At 34.6% G+C, this 26,119-nt stretch overlaps 1 protein-coding gene across 1 annotated transcript in view; it reads right to left on the bottom strand.

The window, feature by feature from the left end:
• Nucleotides 1–26,119, bottom strand: part of TBC1D22A (TBC1 domain family member 22A) — a 141,928-nt gene that overhangs the window by 29,770 nt on the left and 86,039 nt on the right. The window contains exon 12 of the mRNA XM_068995461.1: nucleotides 1,207–1,302. Within this exon, the coding sequence (XP_068851562.1) occupies nucleotides 1,207–1,302 (96 nt within the window). The remainder of the gene's footprint in view (nucleotides 1–1,206; nucleotides 1,303–26,119) is intronic.

The following is a 26,119-nucleotide window of genomic DNA, read 5'->3' as shown; positions in this document are numbered from 1 at the left end:
ATCTTAATTATTAAATAAGTAAACAAATCTGAATGTGTGTAAGGAGAACAAAACCAATCTTCATAGTATATACTCTGGGATTATTTATTTAAAACATAGTTGTAATAGATTTGGTAGAGAGAGGAAAATTATGCTCTTTGGTGCAGGAAATCAACATGAAAAATTTAATAGGGAGGATTAACAGTGAACAATTGTAATCAAGAGATATGGATACCAACATCAGAGTTGATTTTGACAAAGTACCATAAAATGAGAAAATCTGACAGTGTTAGCAGGTAGTAAAAATTAAAGCTGTTATGTTGTGCCCTTAGGGATTTATTTACTGCAAAGACAGGCAACGACAGCTCTGAATAAATCCTTTCATGAAGAAAGATAAAATAGATTGAAGTGATACACAAATTTGCACAACAGTTCATTTGTACAGGGCCACAGAGTTCAGTCAGATGGAGAGAAAATAAGCTGGTAATGGGCCATTTCCCCGGGGTAGGCAATGGTGGGGGTTTTGCAGCACAGGCTATTCACATTCAGCCTTCAAACAAGACTTTAAAGCCTTTTAGGCACTGAATGGGTATCACAGGGTAAAACTCAATATAAATATTTCTATGAAAGTGAACTGTCATCAGTTTACAAAAATAACTGGACTTCTACAGATGTATGCAAATGATTTGCCTATATACCATATTCAAGTCTTCTTACAAACAACTTCCTGATATGCTCTTTGCTGGAAAAATGTTAGGTTTTGAAATGTAGGGGCCTGAGGTCTTTTTACTTCCAAATGAAAAACAGGCTACTTATTTTAAGAGACTGCTTACCCAGCTTTTTTGAAAGAATGACCATGACCTTGTTAGAGAATGTTACACAGATGAGAAATTATAAATAAATACTTCAGTGATGCATTTAAGATTAAAAAAATCCAGTTAGCTTTTCAGAAAATCTCTGCGAAATCCCAAGGTAACAACATCTCCAGAAATCATCTTCTCAAAGTCTGCCTCACTTAAAACAGCATTTTTTTTTCCCAAAGTGGACAAAGAAAACACATCTCCTACTGCATCACTTCAGATCTAACCATTTTGGAACAACTCTAAGTAAGTAAGGTATTCTCAGTCTTGCTGCTCCTATTTTGTCTTAAATTCATCCCCAAGTAATGTTAGGAAGGTAAATCTAAGAAATGCCACCCTGTGCTTGAAAAATATCCCCTTCACTTACTTGAAAATCTTTCTCTTCCAGGATCTCTTTCCTCCACCTGACAAGGAAGGCAGCACAGACGTACAAGTGGAAGTGAGAAAAACCCTCTGGTTCAGACTAGAAAAAATAAAAATAGATCATCCTTTCAATACACAAATAATAATACTTTTGATCACCATATGCCCCAAGTGTATTTTTATGACATTTACTTCTAACTACAAATGTCAGCTACATCTGTCTCTGTATCACAAACACGCTTGCATTTCATCTGTGCCAAACCTATTCATTGCTATTATCTGTAACGGGGACAGAGGTGAGGCAGCATCCATTTCTCATATTTAAATTCATTCTTTACTGATGTGTTTTCCATTTGTGGTGTTATCCATTAGCTTATTTCTGGTATGAAATACTGTACTGCCCAGCTCAACATTGTGGCATGAACATTGTTGCAGTGAGGATTCTTGCAACACGTGTATCAGACAACAAGGCCCGTGGAAATGAATATATGGACTGATTCTCGGTAGATATTTTCAGAGATGTTTATTTTTCCAGCCGCCTGGTCGGCGACCTGCCAAAGAACTGAGGCAACCATGGGACCAGAGGGTCCTTCCCGGGCAGGGGAACACAAAACAACCAATGGGGAATGAGGCTGACCAAGGAAACCCCATAGGCCCTGCCTCTACCCCAGGGCCCCTCTCCCAGGACCACATGGCGGGGGGGGGGAACCCCAACACTTCATCTCCATCATTAAGAGTCAATTCTATTACTAGCAGTGGCTTTTGAAGTATAAATTTTGCTATAGGAAATTATTAAGCATTGTAAAAATAAGTAACTTGGATTATATAGAACTGAATTAGATGTTTTCACTACAGGAAAAAAATCTACTCGCAAGATGAAACATTTAAAGCTCAGTTTTGTATTCAGATCTGCAGCTTTCTCTTCTGGTTCGAGTCATCCGATTGCATCACTTTATAAAACTCCCCCTAGAAATTAGTGTTTTATAAGCATACATAAGAGTTTAGAAAATTTTGTGATGCTGTCTTTAAAAGACATCACTAAGTTTTTTCATAGTACCAAATTAATCTTAGATTTTATTTTCTATACCACTGAGAACTGAAAAAAGATTTATTATACTAAATTATCAATATTATGACTGTGAATTAATGCTATGTAAAATCTCATTAAAATAGAATTTAAAAATAATAATTATAAAATTAAACTATACAATCTGGCAAATGGAGATATATTTTAATGGTGATATCTCTATAATTTACAAGATCTAATTATCGTGCTTTAAAAATATAGCAAGTTTTTTCATATTCTCTGCTGGTCATTTCAAAATTGAAGTTTACTCTTTAGAAAAATACAGTGTTCTGCTCAAGTACAGTGAACTGAAACTTCTTACATAAAAAATAACATGATAAAATACCTATTTTATTGCTATTTAACCTAGAACAACATGGTATTTAAAATTTGTGCAATAAATAAACTTGCCAGCTATAACAAGTGGGCAAGGAAAAATATTCTCCTACTACTGTTTTTCCTTCTCCTCTATCCTTGACTGATAAAAGAGCAGAGTGTGCTACAAGAGTTTTGTAAAACACCTTGTTAACAGCTACAGAAACTACAGACCATATGGTCCACTAAATCAGTAAGGTTCCAGAAAACAGATAATGCCAATTATTTGGAAGGAAGCTTTTAAGTCTAAAAGTGTACTTGGAACTGAAAATAAGAATTAGCTAATTTTGGAAATATGTTTAAGGAACTGCAGAAAAATTATCTGGACATGTATAGGAACCTCTACTTCATCTTGTGATTTTTCTGTTTAACTTTTTTTTTACCCATACAAGTTTCTTCAGCACTTTTAAATGAAACGAAATAGGTTTAAAAATGCAATTCATTAGAGAAAAAATGCATATCCCCTACAGATTTAAAAATTCATCATGCTTCAGAGATAAGTCTAGGTACAAAGTATTTCCAATGGATAGTTTTAGACAGTTTTAGAAATTGAGTAAAACAGCTAATGCATAATTGCCTTTTCTAACACCTGATACCTATTATACTTTTCCATTTGCAGCTTTTGAAGTTACAAACAGTTTGATCTCTAAATGTACAGAAATGCAGACTACCAGCTAAAAGCTATTTAAAATCAAGTATAAACAATGACCTTGATTTAAATATTTTAGCAAAAAATCTAAAGGCAGATGTACAACCTTCCAGAAGACTTATTCTGAACATATTACAGACGACTCAAAGTACATTATCTAAGAACCATCTGTCATTATCAATAAAAATCATTTAGATTGTTAACATCACAAATATCTCATTGCCCTGCAAATGCTGGATCTCCTCTGTAGCTGAAATTAAAGGCATTCTTTGTACTGCACTCCCCAAACTTCTTGAATTAGATGACCACCAAAAGAATGCTAATTTTGTTATATGACAAGACTGATTATTGTCTTGTCAATGATTAGTCTAAGCTGCCTCCCACCCTGGATACTTCAACATTTAGGGAGTGTAATACCTCATGCTATTTTATTTATTAATAAATACAGTAGAAGATTATTGTTTAAGTACTCAGAATAATTAAAGCTATGACATTTTTTCAGGCTTAGGTATTAATCCACATTTCACATTCAAATAATAGCTCAGACACAAGAACTTCCAAACACTCAATGATTACACATGAATACAGCAACTTTAGGAAACTCCATTTCTACCACATTACAAAGAGCAGATAGTTTAGGTGAAAAGAGATTTAAATAATTTTTGACAAAATATCCAAGCAGTCTATGGCAGAAAAAGAGAAAGAAGCCAGCACAGGAACATCATGGGAAGTGGAATATGTTGGCTGCTCTTCCACGGTTTTCATTTTTGATCAGCCAGGAGCTTCGACTTTCTAGGCACAGACTCAATCCACTGTCAAAACAGACTCAAGAATTCTAGTCTGAGAGGAAACACAGCAAGATCACACCAGTGAGGTCCATCACAGTAACTAGCCTTTCACCAGGAACGACCAACAGCAGATGACTGAGTATAGGAGTGCAAGATACAGCAGTACCTCCCCAGAATACTCCAAGTTTCAAAGGTTTCATGCTCCGAGATGTCCTAAGAGATGTCCTAAGAGAAGCTGTAGAATATGTCCATTTAATAGGTGTTAATGGATTTGTCTTCACTTAACTTCCTAAATCTTTTTGCAACTGTAAGCTTTTTGGTAAATCACCAAGTCCTGGAACAAAGAATTCCAAAACACAAGTGCATGCTATATAGCATGTCTGGTTTAAACCCAACACCTGCCAGGTTCACGCACAATAGTTCAGTTATTGCACTGAAAGAGTATGAATCACTTCCTGTTCACTTTCTTCAATCCATTCATATTTCCTTCTCTCTTGCAGACTAGAATTATTTTGTCTATTCCACTGTTCATAATGTACCAGTTCCACCACCTTTGCTCAGCCTTCTTAAACACCCTTTCCTGCAGTTTTCTGATTTTGAAATAGGTAGGGTCTTGTTACAGTGTGGGGGTCTGAGCTGTATACACCATGTAAGCAGCAGAAAGAATATTAACTCTCATAGTGGATATTGATATTTTGTTCTCCTTACCTTTCCCAATAATTCCTAATCTTGTTGGTTTTTTTTTCTTTTTCTGTCCTTGACTCCTACTGAGCTCGTGTTTTCCTCTTGTGGTTGACTAAAGGAAGCTACCTAGAAGCCCATAGTTATACCAGTAAAGCTAGGATTGGTCCAAACACACAATATCTCTTTATATCTGTCCACACAAAATTTCACCTGTTATTTATGCTGTTAAGAGCAACATGAAGTCCTGTGACTCTGCTGTACACCTCTCACCTTTACTACCCTTAGTAACATGGTGTTGACAGCAAACTTTGCTGTCTCAGTTGCTCCTGTACTCCTTTTTTATCTCTTCAGCAGAAAGCCCTTAAGCCTCATGACAAATTGCAAAATAATTACATGTTATTGCCTTTAATTTTGAAACTTGCCTGCTTGTTCTTAACATTTGTTTTCTATCCTTCAGGCAGTTATTATTCATACAAGGGCATTCCCTTGAATTCCACAGCTGTTTCTTCTTTAATAACCTTTAGTTAAGAACCCTCTTCACTGTTTTCAGCAATCTCAGTATTCTACATCAACCTGGTACATGTGTTCACAGGCTCTTAAGCTTTGTGAGGTGTGATTTCCCCCTACAAAAATCATGTCAACACTTTCTTAAAATAACATATTTAGTCATGGTGAAAGAATATTACAATCAAGTTTAGAGAACACTGAATTGAAGCCACCTTAACCTTGTCATTCTAAAAGATACTGGAATACTTTGCAGACTGCAACTGTTTTTATTATACACAGCAGCCTACGAGCTCATGTTGGATCAATAACATTCTCCCACTTGTCAGTATTCCAGTCAGTTACAAAATGAAATTTCGATTATTAAATGGTGCTAAAAAAATTAAATTTTATTCGTCATACATGTTAAAAAGTTTTCTTATAGTTATATGCAAAAATAGCTATTAAAAACGCTTTTGCTGAGTTTGCACATTTTGGATTGTCTTCCATCATTGTTTTTGCTTCACTACAACTATTCCCAAGACAATGATCCTGAAAGCAGTAAGTGACCAAGAGCACTTGTCTAAGCTGAATCCAAACTCACCATAAACTCAGCAATGAAGCTGGATCTTTTTTGCTTTAAAAGACAAAAACAAACAAACATAAAACCTAACTTATAGCTAAGGCCTACAAGTAGCTGTTTCTAATGCAAACATCCATCGATTAACAAGAAAATGTATGGGCAGGTTTGATCTTTGCATAAAAAAAATCTGATCCAAACACATTTCATAGCATTTCAAAATCTTTAATGGAAAGTAACATTTCCAGGTCATAATATCAAGCTAGAAGTATCTGTCACAGCCAAAAAAAACTATGCAAATATCTCAGCTCTCAGAGCTCACTAAATCCCTTCTGGAAGAGCTATTTTTAAGAAAAAGTTACAAGAACTCTGTTTACATTTCCTACTTCTGCTAGGTATGTTCAAAAAAATTACTTATAATACAATGTTCTATTAGGTTTGGCAAATTTATGCTGAAAACTAGGTGTAGATCAGTTTTCATAACAGTTCAGTCATTGGCCTCTATGATCAAGTCAACAACAACTTGGCAACAATTCCTAAAATATGACTTGTGATATATTATACCTCTGCTGTGAAATCCCAGCCACAAAGAACACAGACCACTGCTGGAATTTTTTTGGATCAATACCTTGCCCTGTTGGAATGCTCCATATGGCATGCAAAATGCATGTTAAGACTGTGAATCAATATCAAATACAAAGGGATGCTAGTTATAATTACTATTTACCTGATTTACCCACTCTTCAACTAATAATTTAGTTTTATGAAGCATCTTTCATATAAATTTCCACATGACCTTGTATTTTTGGAATGGAGTTTAAATTACTGCCCTCTTCACATGCTAATATGCTCAATTCAAATAGAATAAAAAAAAACTAACAAAGTGTGTATTTGACTTTTTTGTCCTAGCTTTTCCAGAATAAACTGTGGTGGAAAACAAAAATCAATGTTTCTCATTTGGTTCTTTTAAAGAATTCACCACAAAGTTTTTAAAGAGTTCAATCATGACTAGGATGTCAAGTGGATTCTCATTCAATGAAGCACTTTCACATCCAACACTGAAATGTTGTCGTCTTTTATAGCTATTTTTCTCCTCTTGCATGGTGGTTTATTATCTTTGCACACAGCAGTGTTGCTAGATCTTAGCAAAGAAATGGAGCTTCTTATGAAACTCCCCTGTAGCCCTTGCTTGCTGAATTGGATATTGACAGAAGAAAGTGGAGTAGAGCAGTTCTCTTGAAAAATGCCTTTGATACAAATGCAAGAAGATGCTGAACTCTACACAAGGAGAACACTTTGCAATACTTATTTCTAATATTACTTTGCAAAGAACCTAGATAGATACAGAAGCATTATAGGCAGTGAGACCATCAGAAAATATAATTTCTCTTCTCTAATTTCCCATGTTAATCAGCCTCTTGTGAAGAGTGACCATGAGCTGTTCTTTGTACTTGCTGGAAAGCCTATTATTTAATGTGCTTCTTTGAATTTCTACAATTTGAAAAGGCAAACAACTTCCATTTGACCTACTAGTTTTTACTACATAGAACATAGCAAAAACAGGGATGTGGCAATATGAGCAAGAATTCTGCCAGTGACAGATCAATCACTGTGATTTTAGATAACAATAATAATGAGGGATGTATATAAACCCCCAATCTAATATACATATTTGTGGGTCCTCTAGTATAAACAAATAATTACTTTCTGCAAGTTATTTGTTTGGTGATGAGAACAGGAGAACCAGCAGCAAGAACTAATGAGGCTGGTTTTAAGTGCATTAACAAGTAGGAGCCACATTACATTATAAGCCCACATCAATAACAATAGATAATTTACACTGTTTAGGTTTTAGAGAGCAGTTGATTATTTATAGCTGTATTTTCTTTCATTCACCATAATTGATGTATTAAAAACCAAAGTATTTAGGTTAGAGCCATTAATATGGTTCCTAATTATCTTACCAAACCATGACACAGTGTAATGACTCAAAGTAGCGAATCTCTCTGTAATTACCACTGAACATCACTATGTCCTTTACTTCCTCTAACAACATGAAATACAAGCATACAATTAATTCTGTTTCTCATACATATAAAGGTGAAGCCTATACCTCCCTACACATCTTAGCCCTGAGTCTTTTCCTCAGAAAAGGCTTAGGCAGACAGATCACACAAGCTCTAAGACAGTATGAGAAGGCAACACTACCAACAGCCTTTTCAAAAACTCCCATAGCCTTGGAAAGTCTAAATCTCTGGCTATTTCCCAGAAAATTCACTTTGCATCTTTAATTTGCTGAGATTCCCTCACCTGAACTTAAAATCCCTCTTGCACATGTGAAGTTATGGAAGTACCAAGTTGTTATGGAAAGTCTGAGGAGCAAAAAGATAAGGATAAACCCGGAAGTGACCAACTAGCTGCCTCCCCAGCATAGGTGAAGTTGCAGAAAACACCTTCTAAAACCTGCAGGCTATTTCTTTTTTAATAGGTGACATGGCAGATTTAACTAAAAACCTCCAGACAAAATATTTTCAAAGGCATGCACATCTGAGATACCAAAATTTAGATTTCATCTTTGCTTCACCATTCAATGATTAAAAGAATATGTATTGCAAAGACTTATTTTATTTTAAGCTAGGCTTAAAATTGGGCTTCAATTATTCAGACATGACTGTCCAGCTGGAAAGAAATTTGTTTTGAACTTTTCTTCTAATTAAAACCCCACTCATTCTATCTGAAATCACTAATTTAATTTGTACTTAAATTCCATCTCAAGTCATGACTTGACACCAATTAGTTGGCCAAAAATGTGGTGGAAAAACAGCAAAGCTGTGCCACACTAAAATCAACACTGCTCTTATTCACAGAATTCTACTTAAAAGTATGTTTTAACTTAAAAAGCACAAACTTAATCCAGATCATTAGTAAATATATGCTGCAACTGATTGAATTTTGAAGTACTTTGCTGCAAGTCAACATATCTTTACATAAATGCCAACCTGCTTTAAGAAAACTACTGATTTGAAATAGGGACAAGCACTATTGATTAAAAAAGAATATGGCAACTTTTCCACCTGTGAGAACTTCAGCAGACCATGTGAACCAAAACCAGACCACACTTCCTCAGTAACCTGCTTTTAAAATGCAAATGAGCACAAACAAGCAGTATGACTAATATTTACTAAACTAATTCCCTATTTCACCTTTTGAATTTCAAAATTATTTACCTCATGTATCATTTTAATTATTTTTATAGTTCATTCCCAGAGAACCTCAATGCTGGGAAATTAATTAATGGGCACAATAGAAGAACTGTCAGCATTGTTTAAATATAATTTCAGCACTAGCCTCATTTACATGTATCCCTTTATTCTAAACAGTGGTACTGCTGAATTTTTTGTATGAAATTGTTAGTTCATTAAAAAGAGCACAATGATATCCTTTTCTGCAGATATTCATGGGTTATCAAATCTACTGAAATACATACTCAAGAAATCACTAGACCTTTTAGTCCACGGATTTCAAAGATACTGAAATAGTTGTATAATAGTTGTATAATTGTTTAATTAATTGGCTTTAGTTTCATCATATTTTTAGCTTTAATAAAATGTATCAAATTAATACTTCAAGGCAGACCTATAGAAAGTAGTAAGTGCTAGTCTACCATTTCACAACTGAAAAAAAGTGTGAATGCCTCTACACATATATATCACATATTTATACAGAGACACTAAAGCAAAATATAAGTAACAGTATTAAAAAATTATGGTTGCTTATTCCAACTTCTCATCAAATAACAAGAAGGTGCTTACTGACACACTGCAGACACGTATTTCAAAGAAATCCTCTCATGAAGTATGTTTTAGGCTACATATGTCACTTCCAGATAGCAAGGTTCTCATGCGCCTTTCTGGACAAAGTCGGTAGTTTGATTACAATGAACACTCTTAAATAAAGTATTACAGGTCATTTGAGCAAAGCATATTAAATAATCCAACAAAGATATTGCTGAATTCTTGTTCAGTGAATAAAAACTCTACAATCCTAAAATTCCTACTTCTGTAAATCGGGGAATGATTACAGCAACATAATGTAAAAGTTTTATGAAGATTTCTTATTAGATTTACCACGACCTTGTGTGTTCTAGGAAAGACCTATTTTCTTCTTAATAAAACAATAAATTTTCAAGAAAACTATTTCAACAACTTTTTCTTTCTTTCAAGGAACACACCATAAGAGCTGAGAATGAATAAGTCTGTCGCATGTTCAGTCACACTTTCTAATAGGTGGTCTTGTTGACTAAGATGGTAAGTGCAAATACCAAAAGTATTTAGTAATAAGCATGAGATATTACCTTCCTTCCCCGTTTTCCATGCTTATCTTTACAAGTTTAGGCATGACAGAGTTAAGTCATAACACAGAGCCAAGAACATCATGCAACTTTCTAGCACAACCATTATCAATGTACTCAAGACACATCACTGGCTGCTTCCCCTTCTCCCATCATTAAACCACATTACATTCTACAAAACAAGAAACAAACAACAAAATCCTTAATTTCTGATCACTGTTATTCCCGTTAGAGGCTAGGAAATAGCTGGGACTGGTATTTTTCTCCATTTGCTGCCCTGCAAAAATCTTATTCAAGAAAACACTGTTTCATTGCAGAGCAACACTATCCGAATCAGCCTCTACTTAGGGATGGCAATTTGCCTGAATGTTCAATCTTGCTTCGTGATGATGATTTAATTATACCAAGCTTTTTCTGACCATATGACTGCTTACAACATTCCTTGGTGTGCACACTTCACATTTCATTCAACTTCTATTAAAACAAACTAATAATGCCACCGAAACTAAAGAAGGCAGTTGCTGAATGCAGCAACATCTTGTCTGATTAAAGAGAAGAAAAAGCAAAACATCTGAGAACATTACTCAGCTGCTCTTCAGCTACGTCCAGCACAGAGGCTCTATAGTTGTGATTGTGCAAAACTGCAGGTTTATAAAAGGGCTGATGTCAAAAGCAACTGAAAAGCCAACATTACTCATTCCAAGTATCTGAAAATTGCTAGTCACTCAATATCACAGATGGAAATGTTAATAATGCACGAATTTTAATTAAATTCATTAAATACTTGATAGCTATCACCAGGAGCTTGATCTTTTTGGGATGAATAAGACTAGCTGCTTCTTTTGTTAATACAAAAGACTCACCAAGATAATCCAAAACTACTTTACAGATCACTTCTATTCCCATCTACCAACTGGTTAGCACACAAAGAATTAATAGTGATGATCAGGTGCAGCTTTGCTGAACTCTGATCAGAATGAGAGACTACATCCACTACATATGATTGCCTTTATTAGATTTAGCAAAAGTATTTCCTGTGAATAACACTAAAGTTCTGAAGATGCTAAATGACTCCATAGATGCCACAGCCTGCTCAGAACTTAAATATCTTTCAGGACACTGAATCAAGGTAAGATCTTTGATTTAAATCTTCTTAAGATGCTGACAATCAACTGCAGAACAATCAAGACAAAGTCTGCTTTAGTAGTAAGTTTTCACACCAGACCAGTGACTGAAGACAGCAGCATAAAGCAAAAGACTCGTGTGGGAATGGCAACACCTGCAGAGTTGTTGCAATCTGCTTTATCAAGGTTCTCTGGAGGTTACCTCTGATGCTACTGTTCTTATCTCTGAAAAACGAAATTTCTATGTTGACCCTGAAGAGCCCTGAGAAATTACAAGATGATTACAACAGTAGCACTTTTGTACTTTTCTCCATCTCAGGTGTATCAGACACTAACCATCAAGGCTTTCCCAGCAGCCACTTTCTTAGAAAAGCTCGTACAAGAATATCCAGTAGTGGTATAAATGAAGAAGAAAGTGGCAGAAAGTGAGGCAGATTTTAAGATACTACCACCTGCATGCAATTTATTCATTTTAATATTATCAATAATGCATTGAGGTTTTTTCTGGAAATCCTTACTCCATCACAAATACAGCACAAGGGCTTAAAAAGCTCTTGCTCTACAACAGGTTTTTCCATACTGACAGCCTGAGGTAACCTGCACAGCTTCATGTTTTTCCTGTTTGACATGACATCACCAGACTGTGAAGTTTAAGTTACTCAAATCTGTTATTGCTGTCAATAAACATGACTTGCTGTTCTCTTTCCATCAGCTTTTGTGAGCAATTCTCCACTAATCCATGCTGACATTTACAGGACTGAGTGTTCAGTACCAGGAGCCTGAGACACTTCCAACAGATGACAAAGCAAACAAGAGTGCCCTAATCACTACCTCTACCCTTAAGCAGCTCAAAATAGGAGGACAGCTTTGATCCAAAGAAAAGCTTTCTTGCTGATTTTTTTGACTGAACACAGACTCTTCAGCTGACATTCACAGTTAACATCTAGTATAGTACTTCTGTGAATTCCTTTATCAAAAACTATCGACCAAATACTAGTCCCCCTGAAACAACCTGGACACTGCATTAGATTCCTAAGCATCTCTCCAAATTTTCAGAAGCATTTTACTTGCTTACTTTATTTAGGACTTTAAAAGAATACATAGTGAGATTATAAATAACTCTTACTGGATTTATTTTCTACTATTATAAAAGAAAAAAAATTACATATAATTTTCTTTAAATCTCTCTTATTAAGTTGTAACCAGCAACAATAAAAATCATAAAAAAATTATGCTGCCAGGCTTCAAGAGGAATTTTATCAACAAAATTAATGTGAAAGAAACAAATATGCTACACAGTAACAACTCAGACTCTAGAAAATTACAACAGAGACCAAACAAAATATTATCTACCCAAAGTGTGAACTAAAATAACATATTTACTTATTAAACGATGTGGCATCAAAATGTAATTGTTAACTGTATCTGTCCTTCAGCTTTATAATATTTTCCAAATTAATTAAACTGATATTTCCCACATTACTTTGCCTATAGCAGTGAAGACTGAAGACTCTGAACTTTTAGACTTTAGCATCTGATTAATATATATTCCAAAATGCTAGAAAGAAGGATGTAAAGCTGTATTTTTGGGCATAAATTTAAGTTAGTGCCGATGTTTTCATATCTCACAAATAATGTAAACTTCAAATACAACTTGATTTGGTACATAGCTACAAGATTTTTGACACAGCTTACTCATCCATGGTTACTTTTTGAACATTGTGATTCCTTGATTCCCAAACATCCTAAATCAATATCAAAATAGCAAAGGATAAAGAAAAATTAAATAAAAAATAAACCATATTTAATGCAATTAGATATCTTACAAAAAAAAATGAAGCAGAGATTTTATGATGATCAATAGTTATCATCCAATAGCATTTCAGAACCATTTTCTGTACACCTCATTTTTCAGGGTAGCATTAAAAACTTACTAGTATAAAATCTCTGCTATTACAGAATGGCTCTGTGGAAAGATGAAGCTCACCACACACTGAAAACATCTGTAGCTCATTCCAGCCAAAACAAAGTCAGCACAGTGCACGTAGCTGGAAGAAACATGCTCGAAACAAGCAATGTGCAAAATGAGCTGCGAAACAGAGCAATCAGTTCACACAAAGTTATACTGAACATTTACACACTGAAGAGACTCCCAGAGCCGTGCATCCAGGCACAGTGACAGAAACAGTGGTGGCAAACTACTAACTGATTCCAGAAGTTTTACAACTCTGAGGACTCGTGATGACCTACTGAAGATGGATCCTGGCCACCTTTCAAGAATCTGCATTTGCCACGTAACTTTCAGACGGCAAGGACTCGATCAGGAGCATTCCAAGGGCTGTTTATTTTTCATGTTATCCCGCTAAAGCTTGGCTAGCCTTTGAAGGCTGTAAAATTCACTGCACGCCTGGGCACTTAAACTATAAACCAAATTAATAATCACTTCTCAAAAATGACAAGGTGCTGCTACTATGGAAACAGGCAGGAAGCAAAGGTTGTCAGCACTGCTCACTGGGAGCCTACAGGGAACCAAACAGCAGAGTTCCTTTTCCATAATGGGTACAGGACCAGAGGCAAAGAGAATTTCATAGCCCAGATAGAATAAAAGCCATGAAGAGCGCATGTGTAATGGAACAGGACTCAATACCAGAGAGGAAGGGAGTCTGGGAGGCAGAATCCCAAAAATCTCTTTACCATATACCTCATTTACATAGCAGGTATTCAGAGATAATATCAATAATCACACTTAAAAAAATAAATATACTGCAACCATACAAACATTTAGTCTGCACTTAAATATTTAACTTCAAAAGTCATACAGTATCATGAAACAAAACATTTCAAATTGTATCTTATGGAAAACTGAACAAAATTGATGTTTTTAATTATGAAAATGTTTTATTAAAAAGCAGGTGTTGGCTTGTTTCAAAGCAAACCAACAGCACATAACTGGCAGAAAAAGATTTTTTTCTGAAATATTAAAATGAAGTTAGAACAGACTTAAGAGACAACTTTTCTCTGTCTGCGACCTAAGCTTTAAAAAAGTATCACCAATGAAAGTTGTTTATACTTCTCGAAAAGGACAGATTGATTTGTTTTCCCATTAACACACTGCTCTTCCACAGGTTTGATAAATTACTATGAACAAGGAAAGAATCCCATTAGAGAGAAGAAAACCTGTTTATTAACAAGCAGGAAGATTATTAAAAGCTCAATCATGAAAATGCTACTATTAGTTTTGTGGAACTTTGAGCACAATGTATAAGATCTTTTTTTCAGCAACATGAGAATTTATTAAAGGATAATCAGAAGATACAGTCTTTGTTGAGCTGATTTGTATTTAATAATTTATATAAAATTTTCACAAAGTCTGTTCTCCTTTTACAGAAAGGAAAGAGTAGGCGATGTTATCTGGAAATTTTCATCCATAACTTCTTGCAAGAAAGAAAGAAAAATTGATTGTATTTAAATCAAAAAGCAAGAAAGCACAGGCATTTCAACTATTATCTCTACTGTCCTATCTATTAGACCATGTTTCCTCTCCAAAATATTAATTTCTGCCTAGAATGCAAAAACCTGCTGTATAGCTATTGGTATCTATTGAGCTTATTCAAGGTATTATTAATATTTCCTAAGTCACTACATAAAACTTGCATTTTTCAATACTATTTATTGTGTTTCATAAAAGTTCCATTAGAAACAAATTCAGAGAAAATAGAAGTTGGAGGCATAATTTCCATTTATTACTTTTCATAATACCTTTTTCATTCAGAGATACCAACACTATCTATGGAATTTCTGCCATTGTTCTCAAAGACAGATAAAGGACAAAAAATAATCACTGCATGCAATTATTGCAATCTACAAAACCAATGGAATATGTATTAAAGGTTATACAATGTACAGTAATCCTACGAATATTTGTGAGGATCCAACTGAAGAGTATTGTAAAAGATTATTATATGTTTTCAGTTTGTGGGGGTTTATTCCTTTTCAAAAAACAGACACCAGAGGTCAGGATGATGTCTCCAGAGAAGAAGTGAGATCCCTTAGGAGCTTCCCTTCAGGCAAATTGAAAGTTCCAGGGACCACAGTGAACACTGGGAGAAAAACTACAGCAAAGAACATCAACCAGAGCCAGGAAGACTGAAGAGAGGATCAGGAAGCAAACAGAGTTTGATGAAAAGAATCTTGTAGAGGCCAGAGAGGGCTCTGAGGAGCTTGCTAGGATTCAGAAAGTCATTTCTGAATGACACAGCTACTGCAGTGGTTTGGATTGCAATCATTCTTTTGAAACACGTTCTCACATACAGTCATGTATTGAACCATGGCTAAGGCCAACCTGTGATTTTATGGAGCATCCAGGGTCTTGTCAGAGGTAGTACACATAGTTATGAACTATACTCTTGCACATGAAAGTCTTCTTGCAAAGTTTTATTTCTTATTCCTTCATTACTTAAAAGCATAACAGAAAAAAATGAGTCAGACTGGGAATTTCATGTAATGTTTTCCCACATACTCCCTCTCTGCAGGAAAAAAAAATCAGACACAAACTATTTTAGTTTCAAAAATGTTCAGCCAAACTAAACCACAAAAGAGCCTTCAATTTTATCTCAGTCACCGGTTTCATTTATAAGCAAAGAATGTTCCATGTACTGCAATAAATTCAAAGCTTTCAATCTGTTTCCTGTCATAAGAAAAATGAAAATGTTGCAGTGCAAAAGATGGGAAAAACTATGAATTTCCATTAATAACTGAAATGGCCAAACACCTTTTGACTAAAGCAGAATATCATTCTAAATTTCCTTTATTCTCATATTCAAAAATAGAGAACTAATACAACCACAATTCCAATTACCACTTAAAAATGAAGATTTCTCAGAACTTGGTAAACATTTATGACATAATTCTTAGCACTCTGAAGTCAAACAGACACCACCATCTTCCCTTTAGGAAAGGAAAGCATAGCTAATTCAGAATTATTAACACATGCTCTCTTTCATTATTCACTCTCTATAAGAAAGCACGGACATGCACAATTGCTAGTCCAACCTCCAGCAGTAATGGTATTCATCAGTAATCTTCTTGTGAGCCTTTACAATGGCTCTACTACTTGACTTCAATCAGCTGTAAAACTCTTTTATTCTGTTATCACATCAGTGTGAGGGAATGAATGCCAAGGATTGAATGCCCTCCTAAAGGAGCGCAGTCATGCTGTTAGAATAGCAATGAGCTTCTTCTGACACTGCTCAACACGTTCTTTCACACTCCCTCACTCTCGCAGAGAAACACATGCATGACAAAAATAAATATCTGTTGAGTGGGAATGCTAAGAAACAAATCTACAGAATAATATACTAAATAGAGCATATCACAGTTTAATAGAAAGAGTTGAAAGTTGATAAAAAGGATGCAATTAGCAGACAACTGGCAGCAGTTGTGTTCCATTTGTCAGAGGAAAAGGATGAGTGGAGTAATTGTGCTACCAGTGAGAAAGACTGAATTTCTACACAGAATATCTCATCTATCAATACTCAATTCTTCTTAAGCACTTTTTATTTTTGCTGATGCAAGGACCTAAGCACAGACTTGCTCTTAATCATTTTAATAAAGTGAAAAAAACTAGAGGTCAGATCAAAACATGGATGATGGTTGATATTCTAAGTAGAATCTCTTAGTAGCTCAGCCTGTCTCCTCCCTGCACTGTTTAGTGGTGTGTTCATGGCTTTAGCTGAAACAAGGGTATAAGCCTGATATTAAATCTCTGCAAACATGCCCCCAGAATCTAGACTGCCATATCGACAAAGCTATCAGACAACTCAGGAAGGCAACTGAATTGTCATTCATAACTTAATAGAGGTTTTCACTTTTATTTTTGTAATTTCAAATACAAAAATCAACACTCCACCATGAAAGTAAGCTATGCTTTAGTAGGAAAACTAAAAAGTGCAGGAAAAATAAAAAGTGCGTTTTTCTAGCTCACGTGCATTAGTGGATGTTCAGTAATAAATACATTATAAAGTGCTTTCCAAAAATTTATATTTCAATAGTTAGTTATGATAAATTCCACTTTCTGACCAGTGATAAAGCAGTGTCCTTCCTCTAGAAAGGTTATTTCTACGAAATATTTTTAAATATTATATCAAAACTTATTTTCACAATGACCTGGAAAAGTCTACGCAGTCTTGTAGATAAGATAGAATGGCTGAAGGGAGGAAAGACATCAGAAAGCTGGCAAAGAAAATGAATCAACTAACCTAGGAAACCTTAATTCTTTTTGTACTACATTCTCTTTTAAATCAACACTAAGTTGCAAGTTCATTAATTCTCTAAATCTTATACTTCATAACCACAAACCGAATGAGTTTACACTTCTGTTTCCTGACAGTCAATAAGATATTCTTTCTCCCTTCAGTTAAAATGTTTATATTAAAGAGAAATAATCTTCCTTGCATGAGAGCTTATTTAAATTCTTGTACTGCTCCATAAAGGATGAAGGATGGTGCTGTAGACTGTGAAATGCCTTTGTGCTTGACCAGAAGCAGATTATTTCAATAGTGCACAACACGCTACAGTCCATTTTAGAGCGAACAGGAACGTATGCCAGCATCAAATCCAGCTTGGAGAAACAGAGAACAACTTTTGTGCCTCTTCTCAGGAATAAGGCATTGGTGAATGAGGCTTCTGAACACTATTTTCAGAACACGAGCTGACATCTCAGCAAACCAGAGATGCAATAAAACTTAATGAGTGACTCAACTGATCACATTTTCTTGAGAAACTACACTGCTCCTGTGACATAAACAGCAACTTTTCCAGCAGGAATGTGTTAAATAGTTTCCTGCACCTCTCAATCATGCTTGTAAAAAGATCAAAACTCAGGATGAAGCCCTACAAAACACCTTCCCCAGTGAAAGTATATAGCTAAAATTGTATCTGCAGTGGTGCTAGATTTAAATATATTGTATTTTGGTGACACCCTTTCCTAGTAATGTACGGAAGAGAAAGCATCAAGAGAAGTCAGTAAAGCATTGATATTTTTTGTTTTTTCTTAGTGTAGGTGAGCAACAAAAATTTATCATAATGTGGTCAGGCAGTTGGACTCATGATGATTGTACATCCCTTCCAAATGAACTATTCTATTCTGCTCTACGAATTACATCAGAAAAAACAGTTATTAGCACATGCAGTCAGTAAAACTGACTCACATCTCATGTAGAAATGGGCAGAAATGACTGCTTCTAACATGGTCAGCCAGCCATTCCCAGCCTCCTCTCACAGCAGCACAACACAGAACTGCCCAGCTCTGCCTAGCTCCCTGTGCCTTGCCTAAACTTAATCATGTCTAATAAACAATAAAGTTGTGTTAGAAAAGGATCCTCCTCACAGCCATGGGCAGAAGGAAAGAAATTAATGGCAGCTGAGACACCACAAGTTCAACCCTCTCACTGACAGGAGAACAAGAAAGCACTCACAACTCACACTTGGTTTCAGTAAATAGCATTCTGCAAAAGAACTAGGCTGCACCAAAGGTAGATTGCAAGGAGACCCATACTTGATGAGATAAACACCTCCCAAGGTTGTTAACACACTGTTTTTGCACAACATTAATGAACTTATGGGCATCTGTTTCATAATTTTGTGTGAGATTAAGCTTGTTTTAGCACAGATACGCATGATTCCACATGTGCTCATCTTCACACTTCCAAGAACTCCTTCTAAATATGAAGTTTTCTGATTCAGGATTTATTTGCACTTCTGAAAGCAATGAAGCAAAATAAGGGCAAGAAGAAAAAGGTATAATTGCATTGGTGAGTAAAAACATTTAATATAGATTTAACTCTACAAAGTCTACTTTTCTACTGATACTAGCAGAATTTTTGGAAATGACACAAGGAAAAAATATTTATAGCAACAAGCTGATTAATCTGAATAAAAGCTAAGGGGATAAAATGCACAGAGTAGCTTAAATCATAAATTCAAATGCATCTAAAAGAAAATAGATAGTCATTACATTTTAATACCAAAATGAGCAACTGTTAAATTCCTCATTAAAAAGTGCTTTACAAGACTTACTTACTACAATAAAAGTACCTGCAACATTATACTTTGCATAATTTTTTGTTAATTACCTGGACTTAGCAATATGATGGAAAACCTAATAATGTGGTATTTAGTACTTATATAAAGGGACAACCTGGAAGAAAACCAAATTCCAAATGGTTTGAAATTATTCAAAAAGATGAAAGAATTTTTTATCTTCCCTTCATTTTCCAAGCACTTATTGAAGGATCAAAGCATGTTAACACAACTGTTTTATTTAGAAATATTAAAAACAAGATGACTCATCTCTCCTACACTTTGTTCTCCCTGCTTCATCCCTGCTCCCCTGCTGAAGGAATAACATTAGGTTTTGTTAATGCTGTTAAACAATATAAATGTCTTATCCATAGTGGAAAACTACCATGCTTAAAATTAAAGAAATATATATTTCCAAATATATGATATATGTGTTCCTGGCATTTAAACATACAAAACTGGTATTAAAATTTTGTGAAGAACAAAATGATTCTCATATGAATAATGTGGAACTAAATAAGATATAAATATTAAAAAGTGGATTACTGGAAAAACTGGAGGTCAAAATGGATGTTTGCTTGAGACCAGGAAAAGGAAGCAGTAAAGAAAGGAGACAAAAAGCAGGTCTTTATACTGTGAGCAACCTTAACACCTAGAGGAAACCACTTTGCACTTTAAGTAAGTTTATTAACACAAAAAGGTCTACCTATCATAATCCCATTAAAAATAAGAACTTTGATGAATAATTATTTAAAGGCTTTCTTAATTAGAAGCAAAGATAATTTTCCTAGAATACAAATCATATTTTATGTAAAATATTTGTATCAATTTTTTTCTTGGCACTTTCCTCTGCTTATTTATTTGTCAGCAAATCAAGCAACCTGCTGACCTGGACTGAATGAAGAAACCTGCTCTCCTCACAGCTCCCTTCATATATTTGAAGACCAAACAAGGAAATTAAATTTTCTTACTGTGTCATATTGCCAAGTGCTCAAATAAAATGTATGTGGAAAGAAGAGCAGAAAATATATTTGAAAAACAAAAGAGGACACATTTAAGAATATAGTTTTTAAACAAAATAAATTTACATAGAAAACACAGATTTCAGTGTCTCGCAAATCAACATGTTGCAATTTTCTATTTAAATATGTAAATTAGTAGAAAAATTCAATATCAGTATTGTAAGCTAAAAAATACTGTGAATGAAGAAATGCTGCCTAATTTTGCATGCCAACTTTGCATTCCTTAGACCCTTGAGGCAACATAAAACATTCCAACCGTGATGCGGTTATGAAAAAACACAGTGCCTTGTAGAAGAAGAAACAGTCTTGAATCACATGGAGTTTGTAAAAAACTGTAAAAAAATAGTATCTTTCTAACCTAAAGATCTTCTTCTATGTGGAATACATGCACATGTTATCAACATGTGAGCTTCAGTGTCCCAGTATGGCTACTCTTAAAGAATCTAGGTTGTCTTGTCTTTGACAGTTAACAGTAAGGGAAAATTCAAGGAAGTGCAAGCTTTAGGTAACTTGTTCCCATCCACCAGCATCATAGCACAGAGGTATCTTGATCTAGATATTGGAATCTGCTTCAATTCCTAATGATAGATTTTTCTCTCATAAGTTTGCTCAGTCCCTTTCTGAATCCACATAACATTCAGGACCCATGGAGTGTTGTGGTAAAGAGTTCAGCAGTTAAACTGTGTGCTGTATAAAGAACTATCTTAGGCTTGGACCTTTATACCAGTTTTTAAATGTGACTAAACTTTTCCTTATGTCACAGGTACTTTGTACACTTGTACTACATTCTTCTCTCAATCTTTTTTTCTTTTCTCCCCCAGGCTAAGGAATCTTGAAGGTGCAATTCTTTGCTTTGACTTATCTTCAATTTCCTCCAACCTGTTCCATAGGAACACCATAGATTTATATAATGGCAAAATTAGGGTCCTCATTCTTCATTCTAACACTTTCATAAAAGTGTTATGACCTTTAGTTTTGTTCCTAATTGGCAACACACAGTTCATAGTTAAAGATTATGTACCAGAATATAATTTTCTTTTTCTCCCCAAATCTTTCCATGTCACTTTACATTTACATGAATGGGAATTTCAAGTGCCACTATATTTTTGTCACTCTGTCTCAGAAGGTTTTTCTGCTTTTCTTGGTTTGTAAGTTCAGGTCTATGTTTATTCTGAATGAGTTTTAGCAGCTGCAGGTATTCCTATTCTGTTATTCACTTTTCTTTCCTGATCACCTGATATTAAATAAAGACATGTTCAAAACTAAATATGTAACATGTACATAACGTGTACAACTAGCACATATAGGAAAAATACACAGACATCTGCAGTACTTTCTGTTCATCAACTTAAAATCGTATTTTGATCCGAAAACTTTCTACCTGTTATGCTACCAGATGCTACTTTTTTGTTCAGATGAAATAAAGGAATATCTGTTTTGTTTCAACTTCAACTATTGCGCATTACAAAGTAATTGAATGACTTTTTTAAATTTCTAATCGACAAAGTAAGTTCCTTCACAGTGAATAAAGGAGAAAGAGTGTTATACCAAAATATCTTTCCATTAGTACTTCCCAGAGGCTCACACTGTCTTCTCTAAATTGATAACTACTCAGACACTGTTTTACATCAAAACTGATAACAAGAAAAGGTTTACCAAAGATACTTTAACTGCAAACTATCCTGAAACGTGTTTAGTGGGGTTTTTTTGGTCTGCTCCCCAACAGTAGTACTTCTGTGCACCTTTTTTTCCAATTTGGCATTTTAATAATAAATCACCACAGCTATTAATATTTCCTCTGTGTTCAGTCTCTGAAGTAATGTGATATAACAGAAAGTAATAACAGAGTTAAGATAACTAAGTATATCTAAAGTATACTAGGACAAAATGACACTTAAACATGTCTTTTTAGTCAGTAGGAAAAAAACATCATCACATCAAAACTAGAAATAAATCTCTTATAACGAATCTCTGTTTTAAAATATGACTTAATCTGCAGGTTGAAAGATAATCACACAGGAAGATAATGTGAGCTTTGTATGAATCACTACTAATCAGCTATCCTCAAAAAGGAAAGTATCTTTGATTGAAATGCTATATTAAAAAGTATAGAAAATATGTACCTTGCTTCTTTTTAAAGTATCAGCTGTAAGTTTATAAACTATATTTTAATTACTGTTGATGAGCAACTGGCATGATATAGGTTTTCCTGTTCATTACTCACAGTTGCATACTAGCTTGCCAGTTAAATCTTTGTTAATATTCTCATTTCTAAATGCTTTGAGTGTGATCGATGCTTATTTTCTGCTAGGAAAAAGGCATAAAACACAAGTTCAAATGCTTACTGGGTTTATGAAGAAGAATATTGTAAGTAGGATTGTTTTGACAGTTTGATTAGATTAACACAATCCTTCAGCTTGCACAACATACGTCACTCTTCAAAATGCAGATATTGCAACTTCCTTAGTGGATGTTAATGCATTTAAATTGAAAAGCACTGGTATCACATCTTTCCAATGCAAATTTCCATGGAAAATAAATTGAAATACACTGAATGGCATATGACAATGGCATTTATAAACACAGTCCTCTCACCAAAGAATGTTAAAAAGAAATGAAGCACAACTACCTGTATGTTTTCTCATGAAGTCGCAACCATATTTTGAAAATGTACATGGAATTTGTAACTAGTTTACGTATATGGAAAACTACATGACAATTTTTGGAACTGTTGAGCTATACAGGAAAAAAATTACTAAAACACAAATTGTAAAATTTGCAAAATAGCCAGCATGGGTTTATGGAAAGCAGGTCCTGCTTGACTAACCAGAGCTCTTTCTATGAGAAGGTGACCTGCTGTGCGAGGTTCTAATTTATGGTTGCAAAAATAAATGATGAATTTTATTGTGTATTTTATCACATCATCATGATACAGCAATGTCATCAAATCTAGATATATGTGAACTTCTGTTAACCAAGCACAAATAGTCTGAAATTACTATTGTAAAATGTGCACAGCTTTTCCATTTTTTTCAGCAGATGTTGAAGATGCACTGAGTAACATTAGACACTAAGAACCACTTGATAGACTGCACTGATCTCCATATAATAACAAAATGCACTACTGGAGTTGACATAATGTCTAATTAACCCAGGATTATATGAGATGGATTGAATAGGGCTATCTGAAAGCTTATGTCAGCATTCACATTAGCAAAAATAACTGAAGGCAATAGGAGATGACGGGAAGATCAGAGCAGGCTGGGCTGAGGTTCCTACAGGATGTTGCCTATTAACACCTGTAAGTACAAACCTCATAATGAGCAGCATGGCTGTTAGTACCACATTGTCCAAAAAAGCCAGAAGTTCTCATTTCCATGGCTGTAAAAAATACATCTTTAAAACAAAAACTTAATGGTACTAGAGAGAGAAATCTTTTTTAATTTCAAAAAAACAAGGAAAATATGAAAGTTGCAATTGGAGCACTTGGAAGCAAAGGTGGGAAGGTTGGTGAATTGTCAGTGCTGCTTAAAACAGTGGAGAAATAAAAGCTAGACTGTGTGAAATTAAAGCATTGTGAACCCCTGCAAATGGAATGAAAAGATATCACAGTAATCAACTAAATACAAGTGTGCTTTATTATTCTGCTAAAGTGGGCTGAAGTATCCTTATTGTAACAATATTCAACATTTAAAAATAATAGTAGCTAAATTCAGTATACAGCCCACTATAAAAATTAGAGAAAAGGATATTGTTCAACTTCACAAACTACCAGTTCAATCAGAGGCACTTAAAAGAAGAAGAAAAAAAAAAAGAGTATGACTTTTGAAGTTCATTTCATAAGTTATCTTCAAATGAAGTTCCCAAAGGCATTTTTTGCAACCTCTGTCAGCATACCTAAATGACAAACTTGTGCCATTTGCAATGCACAATTCAACTTCTATCTGACTGCATGAACTTGGTATTTCTCAAACATCAGGGTTAATACAAACTGAGAAAGCTATATAAACGACACAATTCTTTCTTACAATTAATTTTTTTATTAAATAAAAATCAAGTCCTATTTTTCCCTCCCCACTTTGGGAAAATACAGTTCCAGAATTTAACCCACATGCTTGCTAGAGAGCTTGAAATGAAATTTATCTTCCTTCAAATACCACCAGTCACAGCTATCAAAATCTACAACAGCAGATGTGAGTCACCATCTCTGAAAGATGTTTCCCACAACAGCTATTTTCAGTTTGTAAACTCTTTCATTGTTTACAAAGTCATGACAGTATTGCAGCAGAGTAAAGATGTTCAAGATGTGATTCAGACATTATACTTAGTCTTGAGTGTTTTAGAGAAATTTGAATTTTAGCTTCCTTGAAAGAGATCATTACCCTATGGAACATTATTGAAGACAACTAAGTTAGTGAAATTAATCTTACCCACTGACTCCCATGGACAAGTTTGTTAAATGGTTTCTTGCACACACAGTGAAAGTGGATTAGGGTGCAGCCAAAAAGGTTGAATAAAGAAACGAATGTTCATTCACAGACATATGTTTTCAAAAAGGTAAATAGACTAGGCCAAATTTAAAACAAAACAAAAGATGGAAGCATCAAACTAATTCACTAATTTAAAATATGCAGTTATTATTAGTAATAACTATTTGTATACTTAATCAGAATAACCAGTATAGTAACTATATATTTCACTACATATTTTCACTATATACTTCCACAGAAAATACTCTGTTCAGAGGTCTGAATAATCAGGACAACTTTATTTCTGAACTAGTGCCCAAGTGAAGATTTCTATGCTGAAGGTTTTTGTTGTGTAGAAATGAATCTTAACAGCTAAAGGTGACAAAGATTTAGTGGAATAACACTTACTAAAGACAGCCCAGAGGACTGATGAAATCAGGTTTAATTTGAAAACCACTGTCCATTTCTGATGCCACATTAGGCATCACTTTAGAACTCCTTCATAATTCACCTACATACTGCAGCATAAGTAGCATTATTTCAGTTTCACACTACAAAAATATTAATTCCAACTAAGCACAGAACAGCCAAAATTTATTAGATTTATATACTCTTTGAAATAGTTAGAGTTTTTTGATCAGTAGTTCCTGAACTACTTCTGGGAGACTAGAAACTAAATTGGGATAACAACATGAATACTTACAGAGAAAAATGCCAAGAAAATGAAGCAACTGAATGATGGAACATCTGAGTAATGACAGAAGAAGAAAATTACATATTCTATCTGATTTAAAGGGATTCATATTATTTGCATTAGATGAAAATTCAAGAAAAAAAGAATAAGAACTGGGCTTTTTGAAATTCTGTGAGGGGAAAGTACAGTACAGATTGTCTGGAAAATGTAAGAGAAAAATATGTTGAACAAAAAAATCCTATGCAGAATCTACTAGAAAAAGTTATGAAATAGGAGAAGCAAGAGCTCTATTGAGGAAAAGAGGAATTCTTGGTATCAGTAATTGTCATCAGCTATCTCAAGAGAACTGTCATACAGACATTCTGAAACGTGTATCTTAACTAAGGAAGACAGGTCAGGAAAAAAAGTAGATATGCAAATCATCAGCATGAGCTGACAGTGAAGTTGTAAGAAAGTCTCAGATCACCCATGAATAGGATGGAGGAGGAAGAGTGAAAAAGAACCAAGAACCCCTGTGAGACTGGAAGAAAGGGCAGAATAGCTCTCAAAACAG

Source organism: Aphelocoma coerulescens, chromosome 1A (assembly GCF_041296385.1).
Source record: "Aphelocoma coerulescens isolate FSJ_1873_10779 chromosome 1A, UR_Acoe_1.0, whole genome shotgun sequence".
Classification (NCBI taxonomy): Eukaryota; Metazoa; Chordata; class Aves; order Passeriformes; family Corvidae; genus Aphelocoma; species Aphelocoma coerulescens.
Note: the sequence above shows the minus strand (reverse complement) of the source record. Positions and strands in the feature narration are given on the sequence as shown.